This window comes from Spodoptera frugiperda, chromosome 8, assembly GCF_023101765.2.
Source record: "Spodoptera frugiperda isolate SF20-4 chromosome 8, AGI-APGP_CSIRO_Sfru_2.0, whole genome shotgun sequence".
Taxonomy (NCBI): Eukaryota; Metazoa; Arthropoda; class Insecta; order Lepidoptera; family Noctuidae; genus Spodoptera; species Spodoptera frugiperda.
The window spans coordinates 2,993,475-3,016,621 of NC_064219.1; the positions used below are offsets into that span (position 1 = coordinate 2,993,475).

Consider the following 23,147-nt stretch of genomic DNA (forward strand, 5'->3'; position numbering starts at 1 on the left):
TTGGCGAAAATAGAAAAAAAAAAATTAGATACCTTCTTCAGATCAGAATAACCATTACAAAATTTTGTATACGACTAAGAGCATAAAACAAATCTGAGGAATTCCACATGTCTATTCAAAAGTTGCGTCGACTTCAGTAAGGCTTTCGATTTGTACATGGCATGCTTTCGGAATATTTTGTTCTTATGCAAAAAAGACATGACACATTGTTGTGGTCTTCGGCGTTGCATAAGACATGAGGTATGCTTTAAACTCTTTTTAGTTTTCTTTTATGGAATAGGTGACAAACAAGCAAACGAGTTAAGTTAAGGCTAGTTTGTTTAACAGAAAGAAGTGTAAGTACAAACACGAAGTAATAAAACAATTCAATACCGTGGTTTTCCCTATTTACTCATCGGTATTTATTTGAGTAAAATTAATTATTAAAATTATTGAGTAAAATTATGAACATATAAGCAACGGACAGTTTAGAAAACAAACATTCATCTCCTAAATTGTCAAAATAGAGGTAAATGTAGGTTTGTAGACCCTTCGAACCGGAACACGGTAATCACGGCCGATGGCCGAAATGGTTACAAGTACTTCTTACACAATAACTTTAAGCTGTAATGACTTTATTGGTAAATTATGATGATGATGATGATCTACGACATTGTTTTCTACCTTTTCTTTGACATTAATGTTTCCTACTTTATTTTTACCGACTTCAAAAAGGAGGAGGTACTATGTTCGGATGTTTGTTTTTTTTTTATTTGTTCACCGATTACTCAGCCAATTGTGAACCGATTTTCAATTTCTAACCTAACCTATCAGTGAGTGGGTATCCTATTAGTACTAATAATAGTCATTCTTTGCATTTTAGTTTTTACCTTTTGTTTTATTTTTAGTTTTTGGTCTTTTGAAATTGGTTTTTAAAACGCAGTTTTTACATCATCTATGTTATTAGAACGAAAAGTAGATTATTGTGTTAGTAATCATGTTAGTAATCAAAGGGTAATTATCATTATAGTGTACCAAAAACGAAATGAGAAGCTAAGTCTTCATTTCCAAAGGTACTTGTATGTTTGCGATTAGTCAACCAACAGTGTTGTCATTATGTATTTGTACGTCATTAATATTTACCTTCGTTCTCCCGTTGATCACGTAGTCACCCATTTTTCCATTGTTGGCCATTTTGTTCGCTCTCAGTATGATATTGTCAACCTGGAATACAAGAGTTATTAATTGCGTTTCGAGTTTATCTCACAGAAAGAATTAATAACACCGCCCATTACACTAATTGTGGAAACATTCCAGACAAAAATTGATATTAATTTGACTATAATGGGCGGTTAAAGTGTACTTAATGGGATTTTACATGATAATCTGTTATTGTCCAAATTAGTTTAAACGGGGTCATCGGATAAAGATATTAATTCTTTGTTAACTCGTTTTACAGAAGTAGGTATATGTGAACGCAGAGAGTCCATATCTGGATGTACAAAACCTTTATTGGATGACCAGATTTTGATTTAGATTGCAAAACTCAATTTATTTGATTTAGGAATCGAACCAGGATAATGGCAGAGTTGCCTATGTATTGACTTTTTATACAAGACTTAGAGATTGTTTCCAAAAACCCTCTGAAATTAAAAATTCTAATACCCAAATACAAATATTTACAAACGAATTGATTGCTATTTATCTTAACGTCAATGGGAATCTACTAAACATATATTTAATTTTCTGTATCAGATCAAACATACGTGCGAAGTCACATCTTTGATAAAGGTACACAGGTATGTAAACTTAAGATTATTTATGTACTTAACTATATTACATACATCAAATCATTTGCAGAAACATCGGAGTAAATTAAAAATAAGACCTAAAGTCTAAAGTACTACTAATTTCGCAGACAATGGAATGTCAAATATGGCCTAATCTTTGGCGCCATAATATTTATCCAATGGATATCTGCCATTAATCAGTCGATAACACTGTAAACCAGTATTTCGCTGTATTATCGCCGTCGCCTGATATTTTGCTAACCTACCTATATTTTGAAATGATAATATTTTGTGGATGGTCCTAAGATTGACCCTTGAGGAACTCGCTTTTGAAGAACTTTTCAAGTTTATACCGAACTTTGGTATCACACTATTTCTATATTTTCATTGCAAATGCGAATCGATGTATTTAGAAAATTTTATTCAAAAATAAGCTTCGTAACTCTACGAAAGAAGTATTTCGGATCTTTCAAAAGCGTTCGACTGACTTGACCCAAAAATATATTGACTACGAAAACAAAGTAAATTCATTTAGATATTTCTTATTTTGAAAGCAATTAGTAATAGTATGACCGGTCACAGAGAGTATTTAATATCAGTAATTAGTTAACATAATTTTGATAATTATGGCACTTTAATCACAAGCAAAGCGATACGAAAATTTAAAGAGATGACGTATTCGTGATACAATTTTTATACAAATAGTAAGTGATATTTTCGTCAATGGAATGGGTGCAATTTGGACTTGAAATGAAATGTTGTGCAGTAGTCCGTTGGTTTGAATTGTGCGTATAACATCTATTGAATAAATCCATTGTTATCAGCGTAAAGCAATGGATTCATTCTCTATTTTGGACCGAAACTTTCAAAGAACAAACAGCATGACAATTATCTTTTGTATTAGGGCAAGAAGAATACGAGAAAAGAAGTAAGAAGCCATAGTTCAAGACAATACTTAAGAATATTTAAAGATTTATGATCTTGTAAAGGTAAAATAAGGAAAAAATGGCGACAAGCAAATGCTTCAGACATACATAATTATTAATCTTACTGTGGTTAAAACGTCCCCATTTGAAGTCAACGATTTGCGGTTAAGTTGTAATATAATTATTGATATTATGTACCTATATAGCTACAGAAATATGTAGTTCTTTTTATATTGCTAATACTTTTAGCAAATAAATGATGCAACTATATTTATTGTTGTGTTAATGTTAATAACAGATACGACAAGTTTTTGTAGCTGATAGCAAAGTTATTTGAGGGTGACTTAGGTTTATATTTTTGTGAATTGCATTATTCCAAGAAAGGATTTCACAGGTATTTTAATTATGCTAAATATGACTGACTAACGAAATAATATGTGAATTAAAAAAACATTACAAAGGTGTCTGGATATACAATATTATCAAGAAAGTCATCAGTATCAGCCGAGCATTTAAGGAGGAAAAGTTTGACAAACGTGCAAACAACTCAAAAGACTATATCATCAGACCCGAAAATGTGTAAAGAGCTTTCAATAACATCGAAACATCTGCCAGAGGTATTATTGAAATTGAGTTTACTGCACATGTACTTTTAAACACCTTTTCAATTCTCACCTCATTGATTTATTTGGCCTCAAATGGCAGAGTAGGATACATGTATCACCATCCTTGCGGAGATTAAACATCATCACTCAGACCTAAGAACTGTTTATATTGCGATCACCAACCCGTCGAGACGAAACTCATTGAGGCAACATTTTAACATAAAAAAATATTATTTGGGATCCTTTTCCAGTATTTTAAGCAATTCAGTATGATCTATTATTATGATGTTGCTACAGTGATGACCCGCAGGTATTCAATATTTAGTTAACTTAAAATGTTTTAGATAGACCAGTTTAGGGAACGATGGGGCTGATTAAGCCCTAAAATAAAAATAAATAAATAAAAAAACCGTCTAGACTGAAGATTACGACAAACCCTCTTATAAAGAGGAAGTCCATACTCCACCCAGTAGAGAACCATTGATGTTGATATGTTATCATTATCAAGTAACTAGTGGTACTTACTCTTGGACACTCGATTCTAGCATTAGTATGGTTTTAATTATTTCGTGATTACACCTTTACATTTACACTTGCACATTGCACAAAGCTGTTTATCAGTCACTTTTCAGTTAGTACTTAATGCACATTTTGCGACAATAGATAAATATTGGCGCATGAATTCATTTTATTGCATTTACTTATTAATTGTCTGATAATTTTTAAGCTTAGCTTATGAGTGAGTAACATAGTAGTTATTATATTATGTTGAAATCACCTATTATGATGGTGTATATCAAGAGGCTCGTTACGTGCTTGGGGCTTTGGGATTCATAGGCGAAAACTAGATGTTATAACAAGGCCTATTTTAGAGAAATATAATATAAAAATACATTGTTTGGTTATGTTTCTCTTAGCTAAAATGACAGATATTTCAAGACTTTTTATAATTATGCAAAGCAAGTTTATTTTTCCATCAGTTAGACTAACTGAATATTCATCATATATTTATGAAAAAGAGCTATGTGCTACTTACTTACACACAAGTTCTAAAGAATTATTAGTGTTTTAATCATAGATAATTTCTACACAATACATTACATACAAAACTACTTGGATATTGTGTACTTATTACTAGGAACATTAAAAATATTTTAAAATACTTACTTGACTAATTAATTGTCTGATATAGGTGCAGTTTGGTTCCTTGCCGTCTATCCACGTGATGAGGTCACTTCGGATTGTCTGCGCTTCTGTTGTCGCTGAATTTGACCTGACTAGTTGACCAGCCTGCATTGTAGAAAAATATATTAAGAACACATCTACAAAAAGGATTTAACTAGATCATTAGTTATTTTTATTAATAAAAAAAAAGTATAACTGCATAATTGTTTTTGTTTTTCTTCTGTAAATATTCTATTTTTGTATAGAAGTTGAAATAAGTTTCAAAAGTTTAGGGTTTTATAGAAAGTGTAAATTAAAAGTGTAGATTATGAATATTTGTGTTTAAGTTTCTTTCAGGAGCCCTGTATAAGAGTAGTGAATTAGTTTAAAAAAAATATATGGCTAAGTACTTATTTACTTTAGAGTCTAAACTTTAGAGTGTAATTTAATAAAAGTTAGATAAAACCGTTTGATTTTAAAAATAATTACAGCAAATAAAGTAATCTTAATATTTTTTACTTTTTCTTAAAAATATGTTTCTTTGGCATCAAAAACTTTAATATCACAACATGTGAATCTACAGCTCATTGAATTTAAAATAAAATACTTTAATATGCTAATAAACTAAGGTAGTTAAATTAGTTACTTAATTCACTTACTAGAGATAACATGCGTCATGCAGATTGTGAGTAGGTAATAGGAAAAATAAATAAAATTTTGATAACCATTCTTTTATATTTTTTTTCAAATGATCACTTAATGGAAATGAAATGAATTTATTTTGCAATGAAATATAAAGCAAATTTATCATGCAAATAGGCTCCAAAAGAGAACAAATTATTAATGAAACCATGTAATAATAACAATAAAATAACATGATAAGGTTTTTTGCCAAGAAAAAATAAATTGAAAGTTTCACTATACTATCTGAATGCCTGTATGGTAAGTGCGGAGCAACTGTTTGTTTGATCCACAAGTTGTTTGGTCTGGATGTCATGTGTATGTGAATTGGTATGTTTGTAAATGCATCTACGACACAGGATATCCTAGTGTGGGGCAATGTTTATTTTAAACAAACAAAATTTCCGAGTTAACAATTTAAACTTAAACCGCTGTTGTAATTTATTTACTTTACCATATAAATAAAATTCTTTTCTTTTTTTGATTAAAAGAGGTGAAGATGAAGCCATTGATGGAAAAGGACAATAAAAATGATGAATTTTGAGTTAAATACTAGGTTTCCAAGTTACTACAGAATGCAATCACATAACTTGTTTAATGCAATGGAATATTTCAAACTGTTTACCTACTCAAAACAATGTCATTCGAAACTTACCATAACAATAACTTAAATCAATTTATTAGTCAAATAAAACAATAAAAATAATAATGAAAGAGCATACTCACAGTGAATATTCCTGATCTATACATTTCTAACACTTCATTTAACACCATAAGTCCTCGTTCCCGGCCAAGGAAATTGTTCAGAACACAAACACCATACTGAGTCATGTCTCTGATCACTCTGTGACAGATCTCGTAACAAGAGTCACTTGGATCCATGTAGTAACTATTGGGCATGTGACTAAACGGGGCCCCGCTACCCTTCAGTGAGGCCTCCGGGTACTCCTTCGTCCTCGTACCCTGCTCTGCCCCATAGTTAGGTAGTACGGGCATGTTGGCAGTGTCAGTCCTGTTCACTGCCCGTAGTACATTAGAGGTACTTGGCGCTGAGAAGTCCACGGTGCTCAGCAGCTGCGCAGTCTCGCGCAACACCTCCTGCTCCGAGGAACCCTCGTAAGTTATGGCACTACTCGTCGACAAGTCGCGGTTTGTATACACTACACTAGATATCACACTACTGTCATTGTGCCCCGAGGCCTTCGATGTGCCTGGCTCACTTTGTTTAACGTTCTCAGTTGATACTTGTGCGCTATGTTTACTAACACCTATCGTACTACCTTCTTTTCCACTATTTTTTACTGACTTCGCTTTACTTTTTTTTGAATGTCTTTTATTACTACTATCCTTTGAACACTCCTGGTGACTCTCCTCCGTGACGTTGGAAGTTCCGTCTTTCACTTTCTTCGTGGCTTCTTCACCAACTATCGTACGTTCACCTGAATTATCACTTTTCGTACCCTGCTTCGGTAACTTGGGTGCACATTCACTTTTATGTCTTTTCCAGTCTTGTCGTTGGTGGTCAGTATTACAATAATAAGTGGTGAGACAGCGACTACATCTCCGCTGAGATATCTCGTTGCAAACAGCGCAACAAGCGAGGCCGCCTCCTTGATTCATTCTAAATAATTTCTCCCTACGGCCGGCCCCTACGACTTGTCAACTGAAAGAAATGTCATTGCCGACGTGACATTTATGCGGAAATCAAGATGACGACTTATTATTGCAAACTAATACTTATAATATTTTAAATTATTTTTAGTTAAAATATATATAATTAAATTTATATATTTTTAGAGAAACTAATAAATATCCATTTAATAAACGTCTTTAAACTAAATACGTGAGTTAACTGACTACCAAAATATATAAGGCTAGTGATACACCGCAGAAATAGTAACATTACTAAATTGTTGAATTAGTAATTTTAAATAAAAATAATCTACGTCGCTTTCGTCTGTCATTAACACCTAAACTTGAATATTATATTTTTGTACCTAATTAACTTTAGACTGACTGCACTGACGACTAATTAAACTGTACTCAAAGATTATAGGGTTCGAAATTTGTAGAATTTCAATAAAATTATGCATTTAATTTTATGTATCTTTTTTCGTTAACAACAATAAATAATGTAGAGGAATGTGTGTTTTTTTACTTGTTTATTGAAAATTTTCAATAAATTAATGTTAACCTTATACAGAACGGCTTGGAAAGGAAAGTAGATTCGTGTAATTTTTTATGGAATACTAGCTGGCGGGTCTCCTGGTGGTAAATGATCAGCGCCGCCTATGGACGCCTGTAACACCAAAGGAGTCACAGCTGCCTTAAGGGGTACGCTCTTTTCTTGAAGGTTTAAAGGTCGTATCGGTAAAACATCGTCATTAGAAAGTAAAACACCTTTTATAAAATTATTTATTTATTGAAATTATTGAATACATATGAATAAATTCTTCATTTTATTTCGATACTGTCAAAATGTGTGCTTTGATTAAAGGAATTATGTAAATAAGCCACGGTTAAAAATAAAAAAAACCTTGTGGTTATGAATCTAACTTAAAATTAAAGATGAACAATGAAAAGAAAAATACTTGTGGAATGTGCATTATTTACGACTTACGATTGATGATGAAAAACTATAAATGAAACTTAAATAAATATTTAAACTTATTTACAAATACAAAAGAAAAACAATTTGTGATAATAGAATGATTGTGATGAAAGGGATCATGAATAAAAACAGACTAGATTAGTTCTACGTCGAGCCACGTTCTTGTTTCATGCACATCGTTTCCAAGATGTGGTTGATCATATTACAGTTTAAAGCAGAATTGTGTTGAAATATAAGTTTGTTATTAAGGTGAAGGAAATCGAGACTCAACGAGAGGAACTAAAGAATGCGTAAAGGCGCGCGTAGTCATAATATACGCGCGCCTCTGCGCTTACTTAATAATAGTTTCTTACACTAATATAAAACATAACAAGATACGTTTCTTTAGAATCTTAGAAATTATGACATAACACGTACATTTCCACATTTTTTTACTTTTCATGTAAGCGTGTCATAATTTTTAACATTCTTACATTTATAACAAGATACTTTGGGATAGTTACAATGTTTCTCTATAGTCTAAGTATTATTATATCATCAATTTTATTTACAAAGAATATTGTAACTACCACACAGTCCTCAAGATACATCAGAGATTCTTTCAGGAGAATGCGACCATCACCTATCAGTCTCTAATAATATTAACGTCCACCGTTGACATCAGACAATGTCATTTTTTTAAACTTATCTCTGTACTTACATTTCAATTAGAAGAACGATATTTTAATTTATTAAAGTATTAAATCCTTTACTAAATCTTTAGTGAGAATATCTATAAAGTTTTGTAAAATAATAAATACAGAGATAAGACAGTAATTGAATATAACTACGTTACTCAAATTCTAGCCAATATTATTTTGGACCCTATAATTACTTTAGTACCTGTACTATCGTTACAATAGCTTCATAAACGAGTAACGCAGGCTTTAGTCATCCATTTTATTACAGTACTGAAGTAATCACTTGTATAATACCACTTCTACATAGATATGACTTACTATAAATAAATATTAATCGTTCTACCTGTTCGTATAACTAAAGAGAAATTTTCAAAACATTATAGGTCAAGTGTTTTATTTTAGACAATATTCCTAAGAATTATTTAATAATTGTGTAAATTTTATAAGTTTATTATGTAAATAGAACCATAATACTTGAAGTCAATAACTAGCAGATAAATTCGTATGTGCTGCAATAGTCTGTTCCCAGCCTTACAACTTTATTGTCACGAGTCCAAGTGTTTTAAACTACGAATTTAATACTTGGCAACCCTATCAGTGACAGTAAGTTTTAGCGGGAACTTTGAGTGGTCATATCCATGTTCTACAGTAAAGTTTTAAAGCATTTTTGTCTTATGAATACAGTTATACTCTTGTTTGGTCATCATTTTGTGGTGGGACAGGAGGGGGAGGGGCATGTAAAACTCTCGCTAACTCCGCTTTCTCGTCAGCGGAGAGGACGTAGACGGGAGGAGCGGGTGGTAGAAACCGCTCGGCTTTCTGTGGTTCCCGTTGTAATCTCGCGCGGTACAGCATCACGAGGACACATAGCACGCTGATGATGAATGCTGAAGTAGCAGCTAATACTATAAGTGCAGTGTGATATGAAGTTGTAGCGGAAACCTGGTAAGAAAACAAACATTTTTAGGTTACAACATGCACTCATTTTGAAGTCTGTTAAACAATAAATAGGTACCTAATTACTAACAGCAAGTCTGTGCTTACTGTTAAGGTAAGGTAGTAATTAATACTTACAGTAGATTCGCTCAGTATTTCTCGTTGCTGCATCGCAGATCGGGTAGGTGTGGTGAGACGGTACTCGCTGCGTATGACGTCAGCGCCCAGTATCACTTCGTCATTTGATTTTTTATATCCTGCTAGTTTTTCTTGTTTCACCTGCAGATGTAAAATAAAATAATATACATGAGAAGTTATGCGTCTTGTGTGTACCTATAACTATAAATAGCCTAAAATTTAAACAACTAGGTTAAGGTAGGAATGGCTGAAGAGTTTAAATGGCTTCAGTAGTTAGGCTTTCCAATGAAGCTTACTCAATACAAGGGGTGGATGAAGAGGTGAGGGTTTCTCCCAAACATACCATGTTCTCGATATGGTAGATGTAGTCGACGGCGTGTGGACCTGTGAGCACAGCACGCAAGCGCTGTGCAGACCGCTCTCGAGTGCTGTGCACGGGAACACGAGCTCCAAGTGCTGCTAGCCGCGCTGCCAACGCCGCACGCGACACTTCTGCCCTCGCTGGCTCGACATTCACTAATTCCAACTCCAAAATTGCTGTCTCTATTTGTGTTCGTTCTGTAATAAATACAAAATTGTTGATTAGGCGTGAATCATCCTGAATGTCAGTACTCAGTGGTGCATGGAAACTTGCTGATAATGAATTTGTATGATTATTCTATCAGTCTTCAGATAGCTATCTTTTTCTGGATTCGAGTTCTTTGGCAATAGGTTATTCCACTTTTATAATAGAACTGTTATAATATAACGACGGAAATGGAGTGTAGGTACTATAGCTTCTGGCTTACCGCAGGGATCAGGTGCAGGCGCATCGTTGATTACTCCCGTATGATGTCTTTTTTGTCCTGCGGCATCCACACACCAGCATCGACCTCGAGAGCATTGTCGTGGTGAGAATTCACCGTTTTCTAAACAACGAGGTCGCATACCTTCCGCACCTGTTAAACAAAAATACATTTGTTAATTCTAAATTATTAAGGTACTTTGTTTTGCTAGTCATTTGCTTTGCTAACAATAATATTTGGTTCTTGATACTTTTATAATCATATTTTCGTATCTGCTTCCAACTTACCGTTCTCAATTTCTTCTTGCATCATTTGACATTTTGTCTTAAATATCAATTTGTCTACGTTCACTTCCAGATTTTTCTCAAATTTTCTCGTGGTTTCTGCTAATCTTGGTTCCACGATCTCTGATACTACCACAGGTTCGTCTTTCTCACTCGTTTGTTGAAGTAGTTTGTCTAAGGACTCCTCGTCTCGGACCTCAGCTTCGAGTTCCAAATCGTCTTCAACGTCATCTTCCTCGTCATCATCGAAGTCGTCCACTCTGTATGCAGTCATTTGTCTGATGAGTTCTTCTAGTACTGGAAAATAAAAACGAGAACTTTTAACATTTGAGCTACTTATAACTAATGTCTTACAAAACATAGCTGCCTCGCTTTAGTATAATTTTCTCCTGTGTCGCGGGAGCGTTTACAAATATACAAGTTCACAAATAACTACATTATAGCAGGACCCGAAACAACAATTTATGGATCGCACAAGAAATTGCTTTGTGCGGGAATTGGACCCGCTACACGTTGGGCGGCAGCGGGTTGGCCCAGTCACTGGACCAACCGTGCAGTCAAAAGCAATTATTTAGTATATCGTTCTATAATTGTTTACGTACAAATTTTATTTGATTTCTCATAGATTAAGTATTTAGTAACTAGAATCTTAATCATTTTTCATTATTACCTTCGTCAGCTCTAGCTCGTTCGTCAAGTGGGTCTCGCGCTATCCATTTTCGTGCTTGTCTAAAGTTACATGTGGGTTTGGCGCCACGTACTAAAGAACCCTTAAGAGGTTCACCACGGGCACTTACACACCAACACACATCTGGAAATAAATAAAACAGAAAGTTTTAAGCTATGTCTTTACAAATAACCCTCCCTCTTAAGTAGTAGAAGGTAAATATTATACTTTTTAAAGGGTTGTAAGGTCTACTCACCAATATGTGACATACACTGCACCGGTTCCCAAGCACCACTGTCGTCACACTTTGGAATAAAGGTTCCTTTGCCGTATTTCTGCGCAGCTGCTTCGTTCTTCTCACGTAGTCTCTCGCAAGGGCTCAGTACTGCATTGTAAAGAAGAATTTTATTTAGCGATTTCTTAAAAAGGATTTTGTTGATGTCTTAACTACATTTATGGACTATATTGGTCAGATGTTACCTAAACTACTCGTGTTCTACTGACTAGTTTTAACTTATCTATTTCATCGCTGAAGCAATAGATCTGCTTAGCTTTCCCATGCTTTTTCTGGATGATCCGATGCAATCTAGTCATGCTATTTAACATGCGGTTAGAATAAAAGGTGCACTACATATTTGTGAAGTTAACACAGGTGGGTAGATACTTAATAATAAAACATTTATGTACAAAAGAAATAACGACATGCCTTCGTCTTTCGATATCTGGCCTGTCTTCCTTTTTTTACTTTTCATTCTTGGAGATTCCCCATCCACTGTTTTAAAAGATAAAAGTTACTTATTACTTGGCAAAAGTACTAAAACCCTTATAGCTAAAGTGGACAGTACCCTTAGTACGAGTTTGCTTTACGTTGTACGAAAACGAAATGATAGCGAGTTTAGCGCTCTGATTGGCCGGTGCGACCAATCCGAACGCCGAACGCGCTCTCGTTTCGATCACGTTAAACGTAAAAAAAACTCGTACTAAGCCCTCATATAAACTTATATATGGCAAATTATTTAACATAACTTATTTACAATATGCTATTTAGGTTTTAAAATGTTTAGGATATAGAGAAACGGGGGCAGAAATTGTGTAAAAGTATGTTACAGAATCGAAACCACACACCAAAAAGACCCATTCAAAATGAATGTAGAACTTACCAGGGCATACATTATTACACTCCTCTTTCGTCCTGAAGTTGTTGTGGTTTCCGGAACATCCGTGATACTTGAACCTCTCGCAACGGTTACGTGCGTGGTTGAAGTGCCATCTGGTCGTGTTTAGAACATCACCTTCTGTGCAACTGCCTTCATCTTTGTTCTCGAAGCATACCGTGCCTGCAAATTATGGAAGGAGCATGTTAGGTATCTCTTAATTTTTTTTTTTTAACGCTATGTTTAGGTAACTTCGTCCGCAAGAACTTAACATTTGTTAATTTGAAATAAGCATTTGATTAACGAACATACGAACAGCATCAAAATTCACGTGTCGATTATGAAAAGCGAATAGGTTCGGTCTTTATTACAGGGTCATGAGCCATCAGTTTGTTTTCTTTTTCTCCAATTTTATGACATCGATTACTTACGAGGTTTAGGACAGCAAACAGACGGTGTTGAATCATGAGGAGCAAACCGACAGGCATGGGTGGAAGGACAGGCTGCCGCATTAGGTCCACACAACAGAGGGCCTGAGCCGTCTGGAGCTTGAAGTGGATCGTGACCATCAGGACACTGCGGTGCTGGGGTGCAGCGCGCTAGTGGAGGACAGGAACTACCCTGGAAACAGAATGAAAATGATATTAGTGGTAGCCAGTGGTGGTGGTATAAAACTTCTAAATGGAGCCCTTAATGGAAATATGATAAGAATGATTTATAGCCATTCGTCGTTGGGTTCAGGACAGATTTAAACCGAAGATATTTCGAATAGTAATTTTAAGACTTTGACTGCCAATAGAAAAATGTTGAACATAACGTCGGTCACCGGTGACCAACACGGTGTTCAATTTTAATGGGGCTGCTCGTATCGATAATGGCAATTAAAGCAACATTGAGTCGTCTTACCTCACACTCCAAAGGTACAAGTTCGCAGGACTCATCCTTTCTGCATTTGGCTTCCGCGCAAGGATCCTTACAGGCGCAGGTAGGACATCCTTTGCTGTCCAGCTCCCAGCCGTGGGCACACGTCACCACGTCACAGGACGGTTGAGGACACGTTATAGGCGCATCACAGTTCGGTGTGGAGTTCGTTACTCTTGTACCAAGAATCTGAGGAAAAGGTTTTGTTAAAAATAAATTAAAAAATCAGACTAAATAATGGAAATACATTAAGTTAGTGCAGGCAATTCTGGTTTGACTTAACTTCAAATACGTGGCTTAATGTAACTTTTCTGAAATGGAAATGTAGGGGTAAAATAAATCATATTTATCATCACGATATGAAAATAAAAATAAGTGAGCTATGTACTAACCTCATTACCAGCAGTGTCGACACACCAGCAAGTTTTATCAGACCCTCTGCATTGTATAGGTACGTAGGCACCGTCCTCTTTACATTTAGGTATCCATGTCCAGGCTGGTGGACTACCACTCTCAGCCGCTGTATGGAGAGCTAACGCCCTGGAAAAAGTATTTTGTCCATTAAAAAAAGAACGAGTATTTTGTCCATTAAAAGTACCTATAATCGGCGAGTATGCATTAAAATACTGTTGATGAAGTGAAAGAGGTATGAAAGAATCGTAATTGGCGTTCCATAGTCTCTGCCTTCTTCCATGGGAAACAGGCGTGAGGTAATGTATGTATGTAAGGCAGGTACCTTCTTTGCTGACAAGCAGTTTGGTGTACAGCTTTCGTGCAGGCAGTACCACAACCGGTCGCGCAACATCTTTCAGCAGGCCCACACTCCGCGTCCGTCCTACACGACCACTCGCAAGCACCGTTTGATGGCACTAGGTAAGGACACTGTCCTGGTTTCTTTGGTAGGCCTGAAGAATATAGAAAGTTGATTATCAAAGAGTATACACAAAATATCAACAAAGAGATTTTATAAAGAAGAAAAAAAATTAAGTTATACAACATCAACATGTATGATGTTTTTGTGGATATACTCACAAGCAGGCACAGGTGGACAATAATCTGCGTCGCAAGCGACATCTACAGTTGCGCAAGATCGCCCAACAGGACACTCCACTCCTGCGCAAGGATCGCGGCATTTACATGTAGGACAGCGGCCTGCGCCTAGCTCGAATCCGTAGTCACAGCCCATTCGACAAGTCATCTCCAGACAGGAAAGATTTGCGCGAACACTAGAAGAAAAATGAAAACGGTCCATTAAGTAATTGAGAAATCTAAGTTAAAGGTGAGAGTTTGGAGGTAAGATCTCTCAAAGACACAATATAAAATTGATTATACAGTAAATAAGAAAGCATCTTACCTATCACAGTCCACAGCTGAAGCATTATTGGTGCTGGTCTCAGGTATTTCTGTGCCGAAGGTATCAACGCACCAGCAACGGCCGTTGGCGCACTGCTGCGATGTGAAGGACCCGTCAGACTTGCAAGTTGGGGCTGGTAAAGCAAGCTTCATACCGTCTACTGTGCCTTCCATCTTTTCGTCAAAGTCGCGGAGATATTCGCACACTGAAAAGGTAAAAGATACATGAAGAAATGAGCGTGTTTAGTATTATAATAACTAAATTTAATTGATTTCATGAAGTTAATTTAAGATTATCTTAGCACTACGCCAAAACGGTTGTCTAAAGGCATCATAAAGAGTCAAAAGTGCTTACTTGTAGGTGATTCGTCCACTCTTTCTGATTGCAGTTTCATTTTAACAGGATCTACACACACTGGTCCACAGTTGACCGTGGAACAGCACACCAAATCGTTATCGCAGTCACCTTCAAGGCAAGATATTGTGGAGTTGAGACCACATTCTGCCTCTGCCTCAGGACCGCAGGATTCGAAGTTTACCTGGAAAATTTTGAAGTCAAACTTAGAAAGAGATCAATACTAACCGAAAAATGAAGCATGAAATATTGTATAAAAATATTTTACAAGGGGAATAGGAATTTGAGGATTTGGGGATTGGTGATATTGGGTAGGGAGAATCGGACCTCCACTAACCTCATTCACACGGAAATACAACGCAAATGTACAAGTTGCTTACCTCTACAATGTCAGCTTCAGTTGCATTACTGAATGAAAGAGGATCTAGACAGCAAACAGCACTGCTCTTAGATTTCGTGCAAACATGGCTTGTTGGACAGTCAGTATCCACCTGGCACACCTCTGGAGCACCATTTGCATCAGACACCGGAACACCTAACGAACATGGATTCTCGTATGCTGCTTTTGGACGACCTGCAAATAAAAGGGACATTTGGTTTAATCAAATTCTAGGTAAAATTAGAATGCGCTTTTAACGATTTATTTTAGCCAGAAGTACTTACAAATTGGATATCCTGAACATAGGTCTCCAACACATTGTGCTTCTTTAACCCTGATACATTCCTCGTCTTTCGGGCAGGGGAATCCAGCGCAAGGGTCATCACATTCACAGGTGGGACATCCATCGGCTCCAGTTTTATATCCATATTCACACACAGCAGCACACAAAGCTCTTGCACAGGAATTTAAGCTACGAGCTCCAATCCTGACTGGCATAGGGGTCGAAGCACATTGTACTGATGAAGATGGACCCATTGATCCTCGTAGCTTGTTGCCGTCTGCGTCAACGCACCTGGTACAAGAAAATACGTATTTATAAATTGGTGCAACTATTGAGTGGTGAGAATTATGTTAGTGTTGTAAGAAGTATTGCTACTAACCAGCAAACCAATCCATTTCTTGAGCATTGTCTTGAAACAAACGAGCCATCTTCAGCACACTGCGGCACATATCCACGGCCCTCTTTCTCACTTACGACCAAAAGTTCCGCTAACATCTTTTGTTGAGTACACATTGTTACATTGGTTGGTAAAATGCAGTGTTTGCCACATTCGCCACCATCGCAGCATTTCTGCATTGATGGACATTCCAAGTCGTGGGCACAAGGAGTTCCACATCCATCGTTGGAAGGTGCTGGACATGTTCCGGCTTTTTGGAGCTCTAGAGATGCTGGACAACATACACCGTAGTCATTTCCTGAAAAGAAAAAAATATTAGATTTTTATAGTGTGAAAACCGACTTACAATTGTTGATAATCGTACCAAAATAATAACAAAATTATAAAGGGCACAAACCTGATTCAACAAGGCATCGGTACAAAGGTGGACAGTTGGGTTTCCCAGGGTCAGTACCGCACAGGAAAGGTCTGCTGGTCTCTGATATCAACAGGGGTTCTCCCACAGGGCAGAGGTTCATAAGACTGCGGCCCCGTTTACCTGAGAATCACAAGGTTACCTAAGTTACTCATACGGAACAAAGACTTGTATTTGCATATCTGCTGTAATAACGCGCAATAAATACTACATAGTTATTCATAATTCTTACGTTACGTTTATGTTTCATTGGCTTGGTATTTAACATACCGTCATATCGGTTTACGAGCATCCTTGTTTTGTGAACACGTAATCTAAATATAACCGACATTTTATTTTGTTCGGTTGACTGCATTTTCTGACGAGTTCTTTAGGTCATTTAAGATCAAATATTTGTGCAAATAAAACTTACATGTAGGTATAGGTGGACACGGTGGTCTTAGGCAAGGAGCTTCCTCCAATTGACAGGACAACTGTCCGGGACAAGTCACCGAGGAGCAAGGATCCCTACACTTGCATAGTGGACATCCTCGTTGGTCCAGCTCGAAGCCTAGTGGACAGAGCATCCTACATGTGTGTGCTGCGCAAGGTGCCACTCGTGTGCAGTTGACTAGACTTGCTGCAGGAGCCCTGGTTCCTGGTAACTGGAAAATTAAGTAAGTGTTTAAGCAGAGAATATTTTTGATATGAATTGGAATCTGTTTATTTTGATGTGCAGAAGCTGGAGTGGTTTGGATAGAATTAGATTTCTAAGGGCTTTGTGAGCCTTGTTATGCACTCTTTAATATATTTTGGAAGACCAAGCAAATTACATAATCAGACCCTTATTTTATGATTAACAACTAGCTAAATAAAGTAACTAACCTCAAATCCAGCAGCATCAACACACCAGCAGGTGCTAACGATCTCATTATCACACTGGATCTCCTCAAACTCTCCGTCTGTGAACCTGCACCGAGGAGTCCTCATAGGGGGTATTCTGCCTCGACCACCGCGGCTGTTATCCGCAGCTAAAGCCCGAGATATCCTCTCCGAAGACATTTTCACATTCTCACATCCTGGCAGAAGATACAAATAAGGTAAGTTATGTCTAAAAGGAGTAATGCACAGTTTCTAAGCTCATAACAGCTACAACCTACGCTATAAACTTTCTAACTAAATAGAGGAAGTTGGGGCTGCATTAATTGCTTTGGTAATTGTATGTCCGCTTGTTTCATTTATTTACTTTGTAGCAGTTTGTTTGTGTGATATAGCTTAGCTACCTGTGCTCTGCATTTCAGTCTACGTATTTGCATAAGTTTATAATTAGGAATGACTGTTGAGGATCCTTAACCCGTCGTCTGCTGGAGTGTAGATCTGCGCGAGACACAATGTGTTTTCTATTGTCTCATACACCCGCAGACGAAAGGTTAAAGCAGGATTATCCTTAGTATACCTATTTGGATAGTGGAGGATAGATGGTAATTGGTAAGCTACATAAATAAATAGTGACTCACTGTATTTGATTAGATTGGAGGCTGACCTCAGCCTAATTTAGTTAGTCTGAATTAGATTATTTTACCTGTGAAAAGTGGGTCGACACAAGCTTGCCCACAACTCGTTTGGCAACATATTTTCTCTCCGCATTGGTTGTCCGAAATGCATGGTATCGCACGCGCCGGACATGCACTCTCTTCAGCTGGACACCGTCCTTTGAGCTCCGCGCTTGCTGTAAAAATGTGGGTAGATGTAAGTTTGAATTCTTTAAATATTTGTCAAGTACCCGCATGTTAGTGTAAAAACTTTGGCATGAAATTGCTAAGAGTAGAGTGAAGTAATCTGGGGCAAATGATTGGTAACTAAAGCGATAAGAATCGATATAGCTCGTTTAGGTAAATGTGTAGAAAATTGGTTGATAGGTCTGTACCAGACCGCTACGTGTGGAGACGGCGGCGCCCGCCAATATTGGCAGTGCCAACGGCGAGGACCAATCTTCTTGCTAAAGCACCACTGACTCGCGCAATCCGTACCATCAATAAGCTCCACAGTCAGATTGACATATTTACAGCTCCTTCGAGTGAATTCACAAAAGTATTATTGTTTATTTTAAGTTACGATGGTGAATAGTTCCTTATACTTATTTTATATTTATTTTTTGTTATTTTAGGTTAGTTGTTTTGTTACTGTTGTTACTATTGTTGTATAATTATGTTATTATGTAAGGTTATTTAGTAGTTTTGTAATACATAGGTTAGGTAAGGGTTTCTTCATTATGATTGTGTTTTGTTTCTTTTTTTTTCTCCTTATTTTTTGTATAATTTATTTTTAGTTTCTTAAGTTTATAATGTTCAACTAGGTTAAGCCTCACTGTCGCATTGGGAAAATCCTGTAATGAGAGTGTAGGAAGATTTTTATGAATAAATAAATAAATAAATAAATAAATTAACGCGGCCTATTAATTAGTGTGGCAACTGGTGATTTATAGGCGTTATATTACGATATGAATATTGATGATCTATGCGGTTCTTTTGAATGCATTTATTACGACTAGATACTGGATAGTTATTGAATTTATACGAGTAATTATGGATTGATTGAATTTTTGTGTAAATAATGTTTTAATAAGTACTTACCGAGCTGCAGTAGCAGTGCGCAAGCGCAGAGCAGCGCCGCCCTCACCGCCACCGACATCGCTGCATCACACACGCGAATGCTGCGAACAAAACACACTAGTTATGTCTTTGAACAATGCCGAAATATTTCATACTATCGACACGTTTTTATTTCAATTAAAATGAATGCTTTATTGTCTTAACGACGATTTTCCTCGAACCAGTCAACTCACGGCCCATCAGTAGGCACTTAAATGAATACAATACATCATTGTCAAGATGATTTCTTTATCTGATCACGTTTAAATATGCAAGAGAGGTCCTCGTAGCATTTTTATTTAGTACTTGCGCCTGAGTCATACAAATTGTTCGACTTGGACAAACATGGAGGGTTGGCCTTGTAGCTGAATTTTATTTGGTACCTTTGTTACATTTTAATTACACTTAAAAGTCTGATACATTGTAGTAATGTAGTGGTAGTAGACAGCACATGATAGACGTATGGATTTCCTCACGATTTCACCCGCTTCGTTCATAGGTACTTGCATTATGTTCTAGAATACTAGACTATTAGGTGTGATATTGTAACTAGTACGGCGCGCAAAGATCATTGTTTACGAAACAAACACTTAACAGATCATTATTCATTTACTTTTTATAGTCAACACAAAGGTAAAAAACCAGGAAACGAGGCGTGAAAATGTTTACATTGTTATTTTTTCATTGTACGCAGTGTTTTCATGTAAAAACAGGTTAAGATTAATGATTCCAATTTAGGAGGAAAAGGGAACTTTTACTTGAACTGTCTACCCAAAAAAAGTTGTACACATAACGAACGAACCAGTCAATCACGTCTTAGTGACGTGTGCGCACAGACAGTACGGTTCTACGGTTTGAATTCCGAACGTGCGCGCATGCGTCCTCGCGCCACTTCGCGGTTACGTACACCGGGCTTTCCCGCGCAAGCCGATGCGCGAAGAATTTATTTTATTGTTCTATAATTACACAAAACTGTATTTTACGTATCTGAGTAATTTTTTGACGTTGTTGCACTCATTTTTCTCGTCCTATTGTAAACATTTCCATGTTTATTGTATTGTTGCTAAGGAAATGACGTAACTGTCGAGCCCAGCATGCTAATTAGAGATTACTTTCTCCGATTTTAGTTTGAGTTTAACGTTCGCCGGTCATTGACTTTTGTACTGTGACAGTGCATCATAACTTGATAGATAGACGATCATAAACATCTTGAAATAGAGTACCTTTTGTAAGAGTAGGAATTTGAGTAACTAACACCTGCAATGCAAATAAGTGGCATGTAACTGGGTCATTATCAATTTGCGAATGATTCATAGATGGCGAGTAACTTTTACTTTCACCGAGGTATTTGTTCTTATTTAAATATTAGACTTGTCATAGATATAACATACATAGGTACCTACACTTCTGTTTATTCAAATCATAGTCTTTTCGTAAGTAGATTGGGTCGGCTTTTAACTAAGTTAGTAGATTTAGCTCAATGTCGGAATTTTTTAAAAAAGATGTCTTTAAAGTCAAAGCATTTATTTCAATTAATCCTAAATTCGGCACTTTTGAAACGTCAAATTGAATTGTCCGTCAGTCTGTCAGTGAAGCTAGGTGCTCGTTATAAGTGTAGCTTCGAATGGAGAAGAACGAACTCAGTAGACCTTACGGCAGAAGATATTTATTCATCTTATAACTACAAATACACTCTTTAAAGGTAATTTTCTTTATGAAGTTTCTCTTAAAGAACAGTTATTATCTCCCAAGCGCCACAAAGGCAGTTCATTCCAAAGTCTTGAATTCAATAGTTTCAATATTATTATTCAGATAGAATATCCGTTGGATTAGTTTCGTTGAAGTTGAAAACCGAATATCTAAAGTTTGGCAAAGCGAGCTACGCTTCTGAAACTTCAGTAAGGTAGCGAACACAAACTTACTTATATCAAAGTTTCTTTTGACGAAAATAATACATTTGATGAAGCGGACTAAGTTAACGGGTTTTATGAAGCGTGGTCGGCATTCCCATTTATTTTCTACGAGTATTGTTGCTAGAATTGTGAGCTCTAGTTTTTAGTTTATCCAATTTGAATTAGTTAGCATTTTCAGTGTACAGTTTTATCTTGAGTTAAATGAAGCTTACTAGCATAACTTAGATAACACAGTTTAACTCTTAAAACGCTACTTAAGTAGAGGTACTACCTACCTGTAGGTATCTTTTTGGTATAGTTTTAATAGTCACTATCACTTTTTAGAATTTCACACTCCATACTTTTCTGAATACTATACACAAATATATTTAAAACAAATAAATATATGTTAAACTGTATTCACTCCAAAAAGACGCAAAAGAAACAATAAGACGCCACTATCCAAGAAATGGTTCCATTTAAAGTTAACGGCTTATCCACTGTATTGCAGCAAAGCAACCAACTTAATACTCTATCCACGAAGTTTCTACCCGCATCGAGATTCGACGGGGAATGAATCTTGAAAACACAACGTCATACGCGTATCATAATCGTGAGATCTTTCGCCATATTCCTACATTTCTCGTGGTCACGTCGCGTCGCCAAGTCATGTCGTAAGTTTGGAGTGAGTGAACTCCGTGATGACGTGTATCACGGTGACGCAACGTTTGGTGAAAGGCGACCAGACGATAGTTTTAATGCATTGTGGTGCATCTAGTATTTTTTCGTCTTTTTCGGTCATTCTAGAGAAATTTGCTAAAGATATTTTGTGTCTGTTAAGTTATTTATGAAACTTCAGAGAATAATTGGGTGTTTAATGGCTATTTAAAAGCTACGTGGGTGTTCTGTCGGCTATTAGAAAAAGTTAATTTAGCAACCAGAGACTAAATTGGCTGCTTATTAAATACACAGAGAAACATTATGAAGAAAAAGGTCTTCAGGGAAAATTGAACGTTAATGATAGGTTGCCAACCGATCTGCAGCTAATTTATTCTAAAATGTTGTTTTAACAAAAAAGGTCACTGCCATTTTATTTCATTGTCTCATCTGCATTACAAAGGACAATGGAATCATAGAGTCGAGCGTTATTAAAGCGATATCGAGAGGAGAGCTGGGAAGGTCGAAATGAAATAGTATCTAAAGAAAATACAAGGAAAATTGTAAGAAAACACGTACAAAGTTTGTCATATAGAGATGAAATTCCTTCGTACAGATTCGGACAGAGAAATAGTAAAAGTTTAAAGTCAATGCGCTCGTAAAAATCGACAAGTCCTCGATTGAGAAAGTGAGTTCACGGGGGTTAGAGCTTGTAGCAAAATTTGATAGCCCGCTTTGGATCATTGATTCGATTCGACACTTTGCTTTGTTTTACTGAGCTCTGGATGGTATTGATCGACACAGCTGACGAGGTTCGTCAGTCAGCATTTTACATTTTCGATGCAGCTTACAGTTTACATCTCCAAAAGATATTCTATGTATATTCAACGCTTCGACAACGTTCGTCTGGGCAACCATCTGCTGTAATTTCTGCATAACATTCTACTGAGTAATTTTATATAACTATACGTGATTCTATAAACGACAGGTGGTTATAGCTAACACAATATATCTAACTAACCGGTTCACCACTCACAATTTATCACCACATGACATAATCTATTCACTAAGATTGAGTAAATCTATTGTTTTATTTCAACAGCCGAGCGGTTGTTGTGTAAACAAATTGCATAATTATCTAATACCTAGACGTTATTTAAGACAACATTGCGTAGTGTATTTGATACTACAATTAAAATTAATAGACAACGTACATATTCGTTCGAGAACACTGTTCTATTGATTGATTTTTGGAAAATAATTGACAATAGCTAATGATGTCAGCCTTTGTTCAGCTATGGATGTCTTTCGATTTAGAAGTCATTGGAGAAGGTCTTTGTTTACCAGTGGACACCTTGAAGCTGATATAATGATGATGAAGTAGCTACATAGGTAATTTAGTTGGTTCAAATAATCTGGAAGGACGAATACCCACCAGGATTAGAAAGAGATTGATTGGGGCCAT

General features: G+C 36.4%; 2 protein-coding genes across 3 annotated transcripts in view; both read right to left on the bottom strand.

The window, feature by feature from the left end:
• The window catches only part of LOC118275365 (uncharacterized), a 28,903-nt gene extending 22,088 nt beyond the window's left edge, over window positions 1–6,815 (bottom strand). The window contains exons 1-3 of the mRNA XM_035593286.2: window positions 5,872–6,815; window positions 4,468–4,590; window positions 1,123–1,203 (exon numbers count right to left, since the gene is read on the bottom strand). Of these exons, the coding sequence (XP_035449179.2) occupies window positions 1,123–1,203; window positions 4,468–4,590; window positions 5,872–6,765 (1,098 nt within the window). The 5' untranslated portion in view covers window positions 6,766–6,815. The remainder of the gene's footprint in view (window positions 1–1,122; window positions 1,204–4,467; window positions 4,591–5,871) is intronic.
• Window positions 6,816–7,546: 731 nt separating this feature from the next.
• LOC118275467 (papilin) overlaps window positions 7,547–23,147 on the bottom strand; it is an 82,154-nt gene continuing 66,553 nt past the window's right edge. The window contains exons 2-25 of one of the 2 annotated variants that reach the window (XM_035593446.2): window positions 19,116–19,195; window positions 18,065–18,211; window positions 17,368–17,561; window positions 16,916–17,147; window positions 16,486–16,626; window positions 16,071–16,386; window positions 15,693–15,982; window positions 15,410–15,603; window positions 15,030–15,213; window positions 14,676–14,880; window positions 14,354–14,547; window positions 14,058–14,226; window positions 13,714–13,861; window positions 13,307–13,510; window positions 12,832–13,021; window positions 12,407–12,583; window positions 11,953–12,018; window positions 11,503–11,631; window positions 11,250–11,390; window positions 10,583–10,876; window positions 10,299–10,448; window positions 9,854–10,068; window positions 9,511–9,651; window positions 7,547–9,378 (exon numbers count right to left, since the gene is read on the bottom strand). In XM_035593446.2, the coding sequence (XP_035449339.2) occupies window positions 9,121–9,378; window positions 9,511–9,651; window positions 9,854–10,068; window positions 10,299–10,448; window positions 10,583–10,876; window positions 11,250–11,390; window positions 11,503–11,631; window positions 11,953–12,018; window positions 12,407–12,583; window positions 12,832–13,021; window positions 13,307–13,510; window positions 13,714–13,861; window positions 14,058–14,226; window positions 14,354–14,547; window positions 14,676–14,880; window positions 15,030–15,213; window positions 15,410–15,603; window positions 15,693–15,982; window positions 16,071–16,386; window positions 16,486–16,626; window positions 16,916–17,147; window positions 17,368–17,561; window positions 18,065–18,211; window positions 19,116–19,173 (4,437 nt within the window). In that variant the 5' untranslated portion in view covers window positions 19,174–19,195 and the 3' untranslated portion in view covers window positions 7,547–9,120. The remainder of the gene's footprint in view (window positions 9,379–9,510; window positions 9,652–9,853; window positions 10,069–10,298; window positions 10,449–10,582; window positions 10,877–11,249; window positions 11,391–11,502; window positions 11,632–11,952; window positions 12,019–12,406; window positions 12,584–12,831; window positions 13,022–13,306; window positions 13,511–13,713; window positions 13,862–14,057; window positions 14,227–14,353; window positions 14,548–14,675; window positions 14,881–15,029; window positions 15,214–15,409; window positions 15,604–15,692; window positions 15,983–16,070; window positions 16,387–16,485; window positions 16,627–16,915; window positions 17,148–17,367; window positions 17,562–18,064; window positions 18,212–19,115; window positions 19,196–23,147) is intronic. The other variant, XM_035593447.2, reaches the window with a different exon arrangement.